This window comes from Trachypithecus francoisi, unplaced genomic scaffold (genome assembly GCF_009764315.1).
Source record: "Trachypithecus francoisi isolate TF-2019V2 unplaced genomic scaffold, Tfra_2.0 Lachesis_group3, whole genome shotgun sequence".
Taxonomy (NCBI): Eukaryota; Metazoa; Chordata; class Mammalia; order Primates; family Cercopithecidae; genus Trachypithecus; species Trachypithecus francoisi.
Window position 1 is genome coordinate 122,115,245 of NW_022681468.1, and position 12,485 is coordinate 122,127,729.

Genomic DNA, 12,485 nt, shown 5'->3' on the forward strand with positions numbered 1-12,485 from the left:
TTAGCCAGGATGGTCTCGATCTCCTGACCTCGTGATCCGCCCGTCTTGGCCTCCCAAAGTGCTGGGATTACAGGCTTGAGCCACCGCGCCCGGCCCCAAGTGTTAACATCTTGTTATGCATGCTTTCTCTGTGTGTGTGTGTGTGTGTTTGTGACTAGAATGTGGTCAGTATCGTATATAACTGCACTGGAACAACCCAGAATAGATGGGATCCATGGTATTTCAATAATTGAATGACAAGACACCTTCTAATCTACACTCACCATTGAACAAAAACCTGTTACCCTCACTTTTTCTCACTATTACTTGCTTTGTTCTTGTTTCTTTCTTCCTCCCCACCAAATAGTAGCACAACAGAGCAAGCATAAAACGAAGATTTCTGTGCAGTTCTGATAGTGCTGGTACAGATGGCAGTCACCCTCCTAGCGTCAATAAGCAAAGCATGGTCATTAAGAACAGTGTGAGCAAATATCAAGAGCTATTTTAATAAAATTTATGAAAGCCAGCAATGGTAAGAGGAGGAACTATCCTTTGACATAAAAGAAAAATCATTGCCAAAGTGTGGATAACAGTGAAACCTATTTTGAAAACAATACAAAAGCACTTTGAACTCTTTTGATAATGTCCTTATCATTGTTTCAAGATTACTGCTAGGAGAATATTGCATTTGCTGGCATTCGCTATCATCACTTTGTGTACCTACTGGTTTGTCTCTACCAGGCAAAACTACCAGATTTTCCCTTAGGCAATGCTGGCTAAAAAGGAAAACGATCTTTTGTGAAAATTAGTCTTTCTGATTTTCAGGCAGGTATGGAGCAAAGAGTGCTAGGTTGTAGATATTTGATTAGGATTCCAGCCTCATCAGTGATTATGCATGTGATCTAGGACTGGTTTACATAAACTCTGAGCCTCAGTTTCCTCATCTTTAAAAAGAAAGAGTAAATATTTACCTTGTAATTTTAAAGAAAGTCCTTTGCAAACTGTCAAGGGTGTTATGAAAATATTAATGATGATCATGAAGATCATGATAAAGATGACAATGAAGAGGATCGTTATTGCCTCTCTGTTCTAAATCCTTTTTCAAGGTGTATCCAGGGATAGTATTCATTTGGAATGAACTCTCCCTATTTCCTGGGTTTCCATAGATAAAGTGAAGCCCCATATCTAAACAATGTTGATTCTCAGTTACTCATAGGAACTGTGCTCTGCTGTCAAAGGAACAAACAGAGATCTGCAGTCATTATATGCCTTCCCTCTCAGAAGGAGTTGCTGCCCTGGGACTTCTGGCCTCTGATACTTCATCAGCCTCACAGTTTGAGCAGGCACTGGCAGTTCCTGCTAGCCTGACTGCCGGATTCCAGTCCTGGCTCAGTCCCAGTGCAAGAGGTACTCCAATCCTTCACAGCAACGGGGTAGTAGAATTTCCAGGACCAAGCTCTCAATCATACAGAGAAAGGCTCTCTACGTGTCCAAAAAAATATTGGTTCCAGGCAGTCATGCTCATCTCAGAGATTCCTAGGACAAATCATCTGCATTAGAAATACCAAGAATGTTTGTTAAAATGCAGATTCTAGGATGCCCTCCTGAGAGCCAGTGAAAGAAAACTGCAAATAAAAGTTTGAGAACCTGGCCGGGCGCAGTGGCTCACGCCTGTAATCCCAGCACTTTGGGAGGCCGAGGCGGGCGGATTACGAGATCAGGAGATCGAGAACATCCTGGCTAACCCGGTGAAACCCCGTCTCTACCAAAGACACAAAAAATTAGCCGGGCGTTGTGGTGGGCGCCTGTAGTCCCAGCTACTCGGCAGGAGAATGGAGTGAAACCGGGAGGCGGAGGTTGCCGTGAGTCGAGATCGCACCACTGCACTCCAGCCTGGGCGACAGATACAGGCTCTGTCTCAAAAAAAAAGTTTGAGAACCATCACTCTAGACCTGTTGTCTCTCAAATACAGTACCCACATCCCGGGTGATACATAAGATGATGCCATTGGTCATGTGAGGAAAGTATAAGAACTTCTATTTACATTTAAAAAGAAATAAATAAGAAATTACTTTGTACTACCATTCAATATTCAGCCTGTCAGTCGATCCCTCATGTGGTAACGTCCCTTGCAGCTCTGAAGGCAACCTGAGAGTAGAGTCTCCAAACCACAAAACAGTGGACCAGCACTGGTGCGTTTGCTCTCAGAGCATTAGAATGGACTGCAGTTTACTCATGCAGTGGGTTTATGAATTGTGTTATTTAATTTCAAGTGTGCTAAGACTGAAAAAACGGATGTGTCTTAAGGCCTTCTGCAAAAAGCACACCGTATTTTGAAGATAATGATAAGCATCCATTAACAAGAAAATGAGAGTTGACATTTTTACTCTCAGCATGAGCTTTTTTTCTTCACCCACATTAGAAAGTAAAAATGATGATGATCCAATCCAACTTTTAAGAAAAGTCAGCCAAGAAAACCCCAAAACTTATCCAGAAGACTAACTGAAATTATGAACTTACACCTATCATCAATGCTAAACCTCACCTAAGTACAGAGTATGATGTCTTGAGATATTAATTACAGCCGGTATAAAGCCACCATAATTAACAAGATTAAGCAACCAGAACATTATAGTTAATGAACACTATTAGCAAGAACTAAAAGTTTTGTGCAATTCATACAATTTTTAAAAATTTTAAACATACTTATTTCGTATTTATCTTACTAAAAAATTTATATGTTGGTACATTTTATAATGTATGTACTATATATAATAAAAATATATAATTTATAAATAAATATACACATATTACGAATATATGCCCAAATCCTTTGACCGATGGCTATGTCAATAAAAGGCCAGGACCTTCTTCTGTCCCAATTCAAAACTTAGAGAAAGTTAAGTCTCCTCTTTGACCCCCGATCAAGATTGTGACTAAGCAGCCCACTCTTCAGTGAATTGTGCTATTGGTAAATGAAAAACAACTTCCTACTTGGGTAGTCTAAGGACTTTGTTAAGGAATCTTAGAAGAAAAATGCCATGAATTGTCCCATCTCCTCCTTCTAGGCATGAGAACTTGAAGAAAATCTGGGCTCTGTAACCTGCTTTGGATACAATCTCCTAACAGTCCATGCCAGACTCTGAAGCCAAGTCTATTTATGACAGTGTCTTAGGGCAAGTGCAGAACCAGGTATGATTGGGAGCAGAGAAAATGTCAGTCACGGGCCATAGTCTCCCATCTCCGGGATTCTCCTGTTTCTATCTATTCCCATCTACTGCTGTTGCTTCTCTTCTTCCCTGAGTCACATGCTATGACTTTCATTTTGACTTTCAGGACCTGCTTGTTTACTTTGAAGACCCAGTTTGGCTTTTTCTCCAGTTTTTTTGTTTGACCTTGTCCCATCTCATTTCGTTTCTGATGGCATGCCACTTTAGCCCTACACATTCACAGCTAGGACTGAGAGATGCTCATGCCACTCCTCCAGGCTTATAGGGCCCATACAAACTTGACAGGCTCCCCATCTTCCTGGTAAGAAGGCCAATGATTATACTACTATACTGAATAGGAAAGATATGATCCAAGTACCACTTCTGGGAACTAACTCCATGCCTCAGTCAACGTCTTCCTTCACTCTTCCAGACTCTAGTAAGGAGCAAAGGCACTCCTTGGCAAAAGAGAACTGTTCTTAAAGATTTCTGCCAGATACTGTCTGTTTTGTTCTCTGTAGCTGCAATTGCTACCTGGGTAGCTCTTTTCAGCTATCATAACCTGACAATCTACAGTCCAAACTCCTAGTTCTCTGTCAAGATGAAAGGATAAAGAGGAAGGCAGAGACAGTAGAACTTGAGTATTGGATTCTTTCATTAGAATTGGTGACAGCTCTTCTCCTGTTTGCTTTTCCCCATCCCTTCCATTCTGAGGCTTTCTTACTTGCTGCTTGTATGCTTGATCCTTTGATGACATACCTTCTCCATCTGCTACAGGCCTCTTGGCTACCAACTATATAGGCACTGCACTTTGCCTTGGTAGGCTCTCTTGAATTCAAACTAAGAGCCAATATTTTAAGTTGGTAAGGTAACTTCTAATATTTTCTTCTCCAAGAACCCCTTTTATTATTTTCCCTATAGATTCATTGTTTTAAGATTATGTATATTAACTTATTTGCAAGTCATAGTTTTAGTTCTAAATTTAAAAATTAAAGATATAAATAACCACAAACTAAAGTGTTTAATTAGTATGAACTAGCATATTTTAACTCATTTAATTGTTTAAATCAAGAGCCTATTTTTGAAATTTTAGTTAGCCTTATCATGATTTCTTTTTCTTCTCTTTTTTTTATTTTTGGAGACAGAGCCTCCTTCTGTTGCCCAGGCTGGAATGCAGTGGCGGGATCTCTCATTGCAGACTCTGCCTCCTGGACTCAGACAATTCTTCTGCCTCAGCCTCTGGAGTAGCCAGGACTACAGGTGCATGCCACAGCACCCGGCTAATTTTTTTTGGTTTTTTTTTTTTTGGTTTTTTTTTTTTTGAGACAGAGTCTTGTTCTGTCACCCAGGCTGGAGTGCAGTGGAGCGATCTCAGCTAACTGCAACCGCCACCTCCCGGGTTCATGCCATTCTCCTGCCTCAGCCTCCTGAGTAGCTGGGACTACAGGCGCCCACCACCATGCCCAGCTAATTTTTGTGTGTGTGTGTGTGTGTTTTTAGTAGAGAAGGGGTTTCACCACGTTAGCCAGGATAGTCTTGATCTCCTGACCTCGTGATCCGCCTGTCTCGGCCTCCCAAAGTGCTGGGATTACAGGCATGAGCCACCACGCCCAGCCTAATTTTTGTATTTTTTTTAGTAGAGATGGGGTTTCACCATGTTGGCCAGGCTGGTCTGGAACTCCTGGCCTTAGGTGATCCACTCGCCTTGGCCTTCCAAAGTGCTGGGATCACAGGCGTGAGCCACTGTGTCCAGCCTACTAATCATGAATTCTTTAAAGAATTTTAAAATATTGAAAATAACTTGCAAATACCATCATACTATCTTTCATTGCCATTACAGAAAAGACAATGGACTTTGAACAAAAAGATTGGACTTTATTAGAATTCCTTTAGACTTCTTGGCCTTGTAATCTTGAGCAATTTATTCAGTATTAGTTTCCTCATCTATAAAGTGTGGATAGTAATAACACTAATTTCACAGCGTTGTTGTAAGGATTATTTGAGATCATGTACTAATATATAAAAGTACACTGTAATAACATGCTATACAAATGTACCTTTGTTTATCTGACTTCTGGTCTGCTTGTTTCCAAGACTTTTTCAAAACTGGCATGTAGCCCTATCTATTTCTCTAATCTTAGCTCCTCATCTCAACCTACTGGGTCTTAAAACTTGAAACTGCTTATCTCCTGCTTCATTGTCTCCCAAATCAAGTCCCATCTGCATTAGAAAGTTCCAAGTAACCTTACTGCAAAGTCAAAAACAAAACTTTGCTCTTTCCTCCTCAGATTGACTTCTCTTTAAGACATTTATGCAGCCAACAGACACATGAAAAAATGCTCATCATCACTGGTCATCAGAGAAACGCAAATCAAAACCACAATGAGATACCATCACACACCAGTTAGAATGGTGATCATTAAAAAGTCAGGAAACAACAAGTGCTGGAGAGGATGTGGAGAAACAGGAATACTTTTACACTGTTGGTGGGACTGTAAACTAGTTCAACCATTGTGGAAGACAGCGTGGCAATTCCTCAAGGATCTAGAACTAGACATACTATTTGACCCAGCCATCCCATTACTGGGTATATACCCAAAGGATTATAAATCATGCTGCTATAAAGACACATGCACATGTATGTTTATTGTGGCACTATTCACAATAGCAAAGACTTGGAACCAAACCAAATACCCACCAATGATAGAATGGATTAAGAAAATGTAGCACATATACACCATGGAATACTACACAGCCATAAAAAAGGATGAGTTCATGTCCTTTGTAGGGACATGGATGAAGCTGGAAACCATCATTCTCAGCAAGCTATCACAAGGACAGAAAACCAAACACCGCATGTTCTCATTCATAGGTGGGAATTGAACAATGAGATCACTTGGACACAGGAAGGGGAACATCACACACCGGGGCCTGTCGTGGGGTGGGAGGAGGGGGGAGGGAGAGCATTAGGAGATATACCTAATGTAAATGACAAGTTAATCGGTGTAGCACACCAACATGGCACATGTATACATATGTAACAAACCTGCATGTAGTGCACATGTACCCTAGAACTTAAAGTATAAAAAAAAAAAAAAGATTTCTTGAGAGGCAAAAAAAAAAAAATTGACTTCTTAGCTATCATTTTAGATGAATGATTCCTCTATCTTCTCAGTGTCCCAAATCCCAAATCTTAGGGTCATCCTTGAGTCTCATTCATTCTACTTCTATACAATCTTATGTTCATTGAGATTCTTTCCAAATGTCTCACATCGAACCTTTCCTTTTACTTCCCCATCATCATTTTTGTCCAGGCTTGTATACCTCAGATTAAACTTTGAGTTACAAGGCCAAGGTCTATGTCTAATTAGTATATATCCAATATCTAGCATGCTGCTTGGTAAATAGCAGCTGCTCAATAAATGTTGAATAAATGCATGATAAATAAGTTACGAAATGAATGTGTGGGTAATTATGGCCATCCATCTACTACTTTCTTATCTCTAGACCATAACCTTTCCCATCCACTCTATACAGCATTCTCAGATTAATCTTTATAAAATGTCACTTTTGTCATGTCACAGTTTGACACAAAAGGCTTCAACAGCTTACTACTTTCTAAGATGAATTTAAACTTTATTATCTAGTATTAAACTCTTGCCCAGTCTACCCCCACTTTACCTCTTCAATTGTTTTCCCATTTCTCATCTCCAAGCTCACTGGTCTTCACAAATGAACAGGCCTCCTACGTTTATTCCCTATGTGGTTTTTCATTCATGGTAATTTTTCCTTCTCAGAAAGCTGTCCTTTTTGCCTTCTGCATGCCTGAGCCCAAGTACTACTTTACCCTTGAAATCTTTCCAGACTAGAGTAGCCCATATCAAACTCTCAAGGTTCTGATCTCTTGACAGACTTATATCACCTTTTACCCATGTGCCACCATGCACTGAGTTTGTCTCTCTGACTAGACTCTAAAGTTCTCAAGGTAATAACCTTCTTTTGAATTCCAAAGAGCACTAGCCATGGTGCTAGCACACAGTACAAATTCATTTGATACTTCTTGACTTGAATTAAATATAGGCAGAAAAGATAGTCTAATTCAGGATGCCGAAGTAAGGATAAGGGAGAAGCGAAGAGAATAGGTTTTTAGATTCACCCAGAAGTTTGTGGAGTTCTGGAGGGTCAATGTGTTGATACTGTAAAGAATAGTGTTCCTGCATCATCAGGTCCATATCTCTTGGACATTCAGACCTTTCTGCTTCTCCAGGTTCCCAGCTCAAGATCAGCATTCTGGAATGATTTTTCTCCTATTCCCCTCATAAGATCACATGTCAATAATTTTCCAGGAAGGCAGAGGTTAGTTACTTATAATTCTTTCCAGTATTTTAAGAAATATGAGGTACTAAATCATACATAGTTCGTTACCATCTCTGAACCATGTACAAGACACTATGGTAAACTGGGACTACTGAGACATGAGACTTTGTCACTGTCCTCAAGAGCAATGAAGAAGTAACTACCAATATAAGGTAATAAACGATGTATGACAAGTAAGTTGTATAGTATGACTGCTACATACGTTCAGAAATCATTTGAAGAGTTGAGGAAAAGCTTAATAAAGAAGAGGAGCCGGGCATGGTGGCTCATGCCTATAATCCCAGCACTTTGGGAGGCCCAGGCAGGAGGATCGTTTTACCCCAGGCATTCAAGACCAGCCTGGTCAACAGAGCAAGATCACGTCTCTCTCTCTCTGTCTCTCTCTCAGTGCTAGCACACAGTACAAATTCATCTGATACTTCTTGATATATATACACACACGGTGGGGAGGGAGAGAGAAAGTAAGAGAAGGAGGGAGGAGAGGGAGAGGGAGGGAAGGAAGAAGGGAGGGGGAGGGAGAGAGAGGGAGAGAGAGAGAGAGAGAGCGAGACCATAACTGAATCATGAAGATAAACAGAGGAGTACAGTGGTATTTGGCCTCCTAGATGGCCCCCAATGATCCCCACCCCTGGTATTCATGCCCTTATATAATCCCTTCTCCTTGAATGTAGGCTAAACCTACTGGCTCACTTCTAACAACAGAACAGAGTAGAAGTGATACCACTTCTGAGATCAGGTTAGAAAATGATTGTGGCTTCCATCTAGGGCACTCTTTTCCACTCTCTGGATCTCTTTTGGGTCACCAGCTGCCATGCTGTAGAAATACTCAGGCAGCTTAAGAGAGACCCACATAGTGAGGAACAAAGGCCTGCCAGTAACTGTAAGAGTGAGCTTGGAAGCAGATCTTTCCCTGTCCTTCCACCCATTGTCAAGTTTTCAGATGAGATTGCCCCAGTCAATACTTAAATTGCAGCCTGTGAGAGACCCTGAGCCAGAGGCACTTAGCTCACCTGTGCCCAGATTCCTGACCCATAAAAGCTATAAGTATTTGTTGTTCTAAATGACTGCATGAGTAATTTCTTATACAATAGATAACTAATACAAGTGCCTTGCAGGCAGTAGGGATGAAACTGTGATGAATATAGAGATGACAGATGTCTGTATCTGCAAGGAGGTCCAGGTAAAAATAGGGAGACCAGGAAAGGGCTGCCTCTACCAAAGGATGATGGATACCTGTGGCACTGCCTTCATGTAGGGAAAGGGAGACAGGTCCAATGTACACCCAAAGCTCTGCTCCCCAGTACTGACTTGGCTATGTCTACAGCTTTCCTTCACTTCTCGTGCACTGTTTATGAAACTTTACTTCACTGCCTGATATTATTCATTTATGCTGGGTACATATATAAAACACAAATAAGGGCTACGGGATTTTTAAGTTTAGTACAAAAGCTTAATATACATTCATTCAAATCCAGGAGGCCTGTGTGTAAAGAGTCCAAAGATAAGGCAAGGTCACTTATTTTTAACTCGATTCTAATTTTAATAAATCATCTCTTAGGATGCACATAATAGATATTTCAAGCAAGTTTTATTTTTGTTTACCCTGGATACCAAAATTATCTGTATAATCAAGCACATAAGACATTCTAAAAACCCTAAAGCACCACATGATCTAAATAGTGTGAAAACTGATTTGCATTAAAATGTTTCCTTTAAAAGTTAAATTTTAGATACCTTTCGCTACAAAATAACAACAAAGAGTAACAGCAAAACCCAGGATATTGAAATAATTGTTACAGTGTCAAGCATTAGAACTCAATAGAAATATTCTATAATCACTTCATTGAAGTCCAAATTCTACCATTAACTTACTTTTTTTTAATCTGCATAAACTTGAGGGTACAAGTATAATTCTGTTCCATGTATATACTGTGCCCAGATTCCTGACCCATAAAAAACTATAAATATTTATTGTTCTAAGCAACTACATGAGTAATTTCTTATACTATAGATAACTAATACAAGTGCCTTGCAGGCAGTAGGGATGAAACTGCCTAATATTATTTAGTGGTGTAGTCTTGGTTTTAATGCATCCCTCACCTGAACAATGTTCACTGTACTTGATCTACCATTAACTTCTTATGCAAAATCTCTACTGAATAGAAAGGATGTTAACAAAGCCAAGAAAATGTTGCCTATATTTTATAGTCATTTCACTTGAGTGAGAAAAGTTATTTCTCAATTTTATTTACTTTGGGCTCTAAATGGCTATTTTACTTACCATTTGGAAGCCTGGGGAGTATATAAGCTCTCATCATTAACAGCAGTTGTTAACACATTCTGGTTTACAACATTTAAATACTTCTCAATGTGAATCTGTTACAGAAATGTCAAAGTTTAGGCAATTATTGTGGACTTAAGATACCCGGCTAATTTACTTCATTAGGTTAACACTCTGAATCCTGTAATTAAGTCAAAACCACAAGATGCTGTGTATTATTACATGCCTAAGGTATCATTAGGCATCGCAAGGCCAAATTACTTCAACTATTGCAGAAAGCATAATAAACTGAGACTCAAAGCTGGAGTGACCTGTGGCACACACTTTTTTTTTTTTGAGACAGGATCTTGCTCTGTGGCCCAGGCTGGAGGGCAGTGGTGTCATAATGTCTCACTACAGCCACAACCTCCTGGGCTTAAGCAATCCTTCCACCTCAGCCTCCTGAGCAGCTGGGACCACAGGCACACACCACCACACCTGGCTAATTTTTTTATTTTTTGCAGAGACAGGGTTTCCCTATATTGCCCAGCCTCTGTGGCACTTTTTACAAATAAAATAGTGCACAATAGTCAGTGCATTTTTAGCCAGGTAAATCTACTAGGCAATACAGACATGGAGTAATGTCTTTTTCTCACAGGGACTTCAAACAAGCATCCAAAGACAGTATTTGGTCTTTAGGTAACATTATTTAAATGAGCCAACCCAAAGACTCCAGCTGGGTCCAGCCCTCTCATCATCAGGTAATATGACAATGATGTGCTACAAAATATACCTCATTTCTCACAGCCTTAGGAGTTCAGAGATGAAGCAGGTAACAGAGTAGATTAAAAGTCTGAATCAAGAGCAGAGACACTGAAAATAAGAGGTCTAGAAGCTGGAGATGGACCTTATTTGGAAGATGGACTCCATTAGCTTGTTTTGTAAATGAATATTATCCTGGTCTGAAGACTGGATTCTCCCCTGACCTTAGATCTGTTTGTAATGATGAAGTTCCTATCTATTTTATTTCTCTGTCCCAATAGTGGTATATTTCTTTAGTTTTGCCCACTTGATGATAATATTACAAAAACAAATAGCTCAAAATATTTAGGCTATGAGGGGAAAGTCAACTCTTATTTTTTATTTAGTTTTTTGTTTTTGTTTTTTTTGAGACAGGGTCTCACTCTGTAGCCCAGGCTGAAATGCAGTGGGGCAATCAAGGCTCATTGCAGCCTTGACTTCCTGGGCTCAAGCGATCCTCCCACCTCAGCCTCCTGAGTAGCTGGGACTACAGGCGTGTGCCACCATGCCTGGCTAAAGTTTTAAAAAAATTTTTTGTAGAGATGGGGTTTTGCCATGTTGCCCAGGCTGATGTCAAACTTCTGGACTCAAGTAATCTGCCTGCCTTGGCCTCCCAAAGTGCTGGGATTACAGGCCTGCACCACTGTGCCCAGCCAACTCTTCTCTTGTGGAATCTCAGTAAATCCCAGAAAATCTGCAATATATTGGTCAGGTATATTGTTGGATTGACAGTAATTATTTTTCATTGCTTCTTGGCCTTTTGGTTAAGATCAAGTGATAGTAATTATTCATACTCCAAGTTATTTTTATAAAACCATATTTTCATACTCCAAGTTATTTTTATAAAACCAGATTTTAGGAGTTGTCACTGCATAATCTTACATTGAACCTACTTAAATTCTTTGTGAAATATGACAGAATATAAATCAATCAGTTAATAATTATCACGAGAACAAATAACAAAACAAGAATGCTGATGACTACCCTAAATTCAGCTTTGTTACAGAATTATGCAGGGTTCTATGAGAACTGCAATTCCTTTTTTCTAGAGGATGCTTTGTATCCTTCCAGTATTTTATTTAATATCTAAAGCTCTACTTACTTTTAACCCCATTTCAGTCCTTTTGATTGCTGTTTCAAGACTCTGAATGTCTAGAGTCTCTCCTTTTTCCTCAGGTGAGAATTTTGTTAATTCCTCCTTTAACTGATAAAGGTCTTCATGGATCTATAGGTATAAAAAATGAAAAATACTGAAATAATTCACACACAGTCCACCTATAGCAGTTATTTATCTTAAAGGTTTGCTAGGTACTTGAACTGGTGGAGACATAAAGCTGATTTTATGGTATTCATGGAAAAGGACCAGTTTTATGGTTGTAAGGCATTCTTTTTTTTTTTTTTTTTTTTTTTTTGAGATGGAATTTCGCTCTGTTGCTCAGGCTGGAGTGCAATGGCGTGATCTTGGCTCACTATAACTTCCACCACCCAGGTTCAAGCGATTCTCCTGCCTCAGCCTCCTGAGTAGCTGGGATTACAGGTGCATGCCACCATGCCTGGCTAATTTTTGTATTTTTAGTAGAGACGGGGTTTCACCATGTTGGTCAGGCTGGTCTCAAACTCCTGTCCTCGTGATCTGTCCACCTCAGATTCCCAAAGTGCTGGGATTACAGGCGTGAGTCAGCATGCCCAGTCTGGTTCTAAGGCATTCTTTTTTATTTTTATTTTTTGAGACAGAGTCTCGCTCTGTCACCCAGGCTGGAGTGCAGTGGACAGATCTCAGCTCACTGCAAGCTCCGCCTCCCAGGCTTACTCCATTCTCCTGCCTCAGCCTCCCGAGTGGCTGGGACTATAGGCGCCTG

At 40.1% G+C, this 12,485-nt stretch overlaps 1 protein-coding gene across 8 annotated transcripts in view; it reads right to left on the reverse strand.

Annotated features, from left to right (window-relative positions):
* Positions 1-12,485, reverse strand: part of IQCH (IQ motif containing H) — a 256,264-nt gene that overhangs the window by 237,275 nt on the left and 6,504 nt on the right. For all 8 annotated transcript variants that reach the window (XM_033189642.1, XM_033189645.1, XM_033189641.1 and 5 more), the window contains exons 2-3: positions 11,729-11,851; positions 9,847-9,941 (exon numbers count right to left, since the gene is read on the reverse strand). In XM_033189642.1, coding sequence (XP_033045533.1) covers positions 9,847-9,941; positions 11,729-11,851 — 218 coding nt within the window. The remainder of the gene's footprint in view (positions 1-9,846; positions 9,942-11,728; positions 11,852-12,485) is intronic.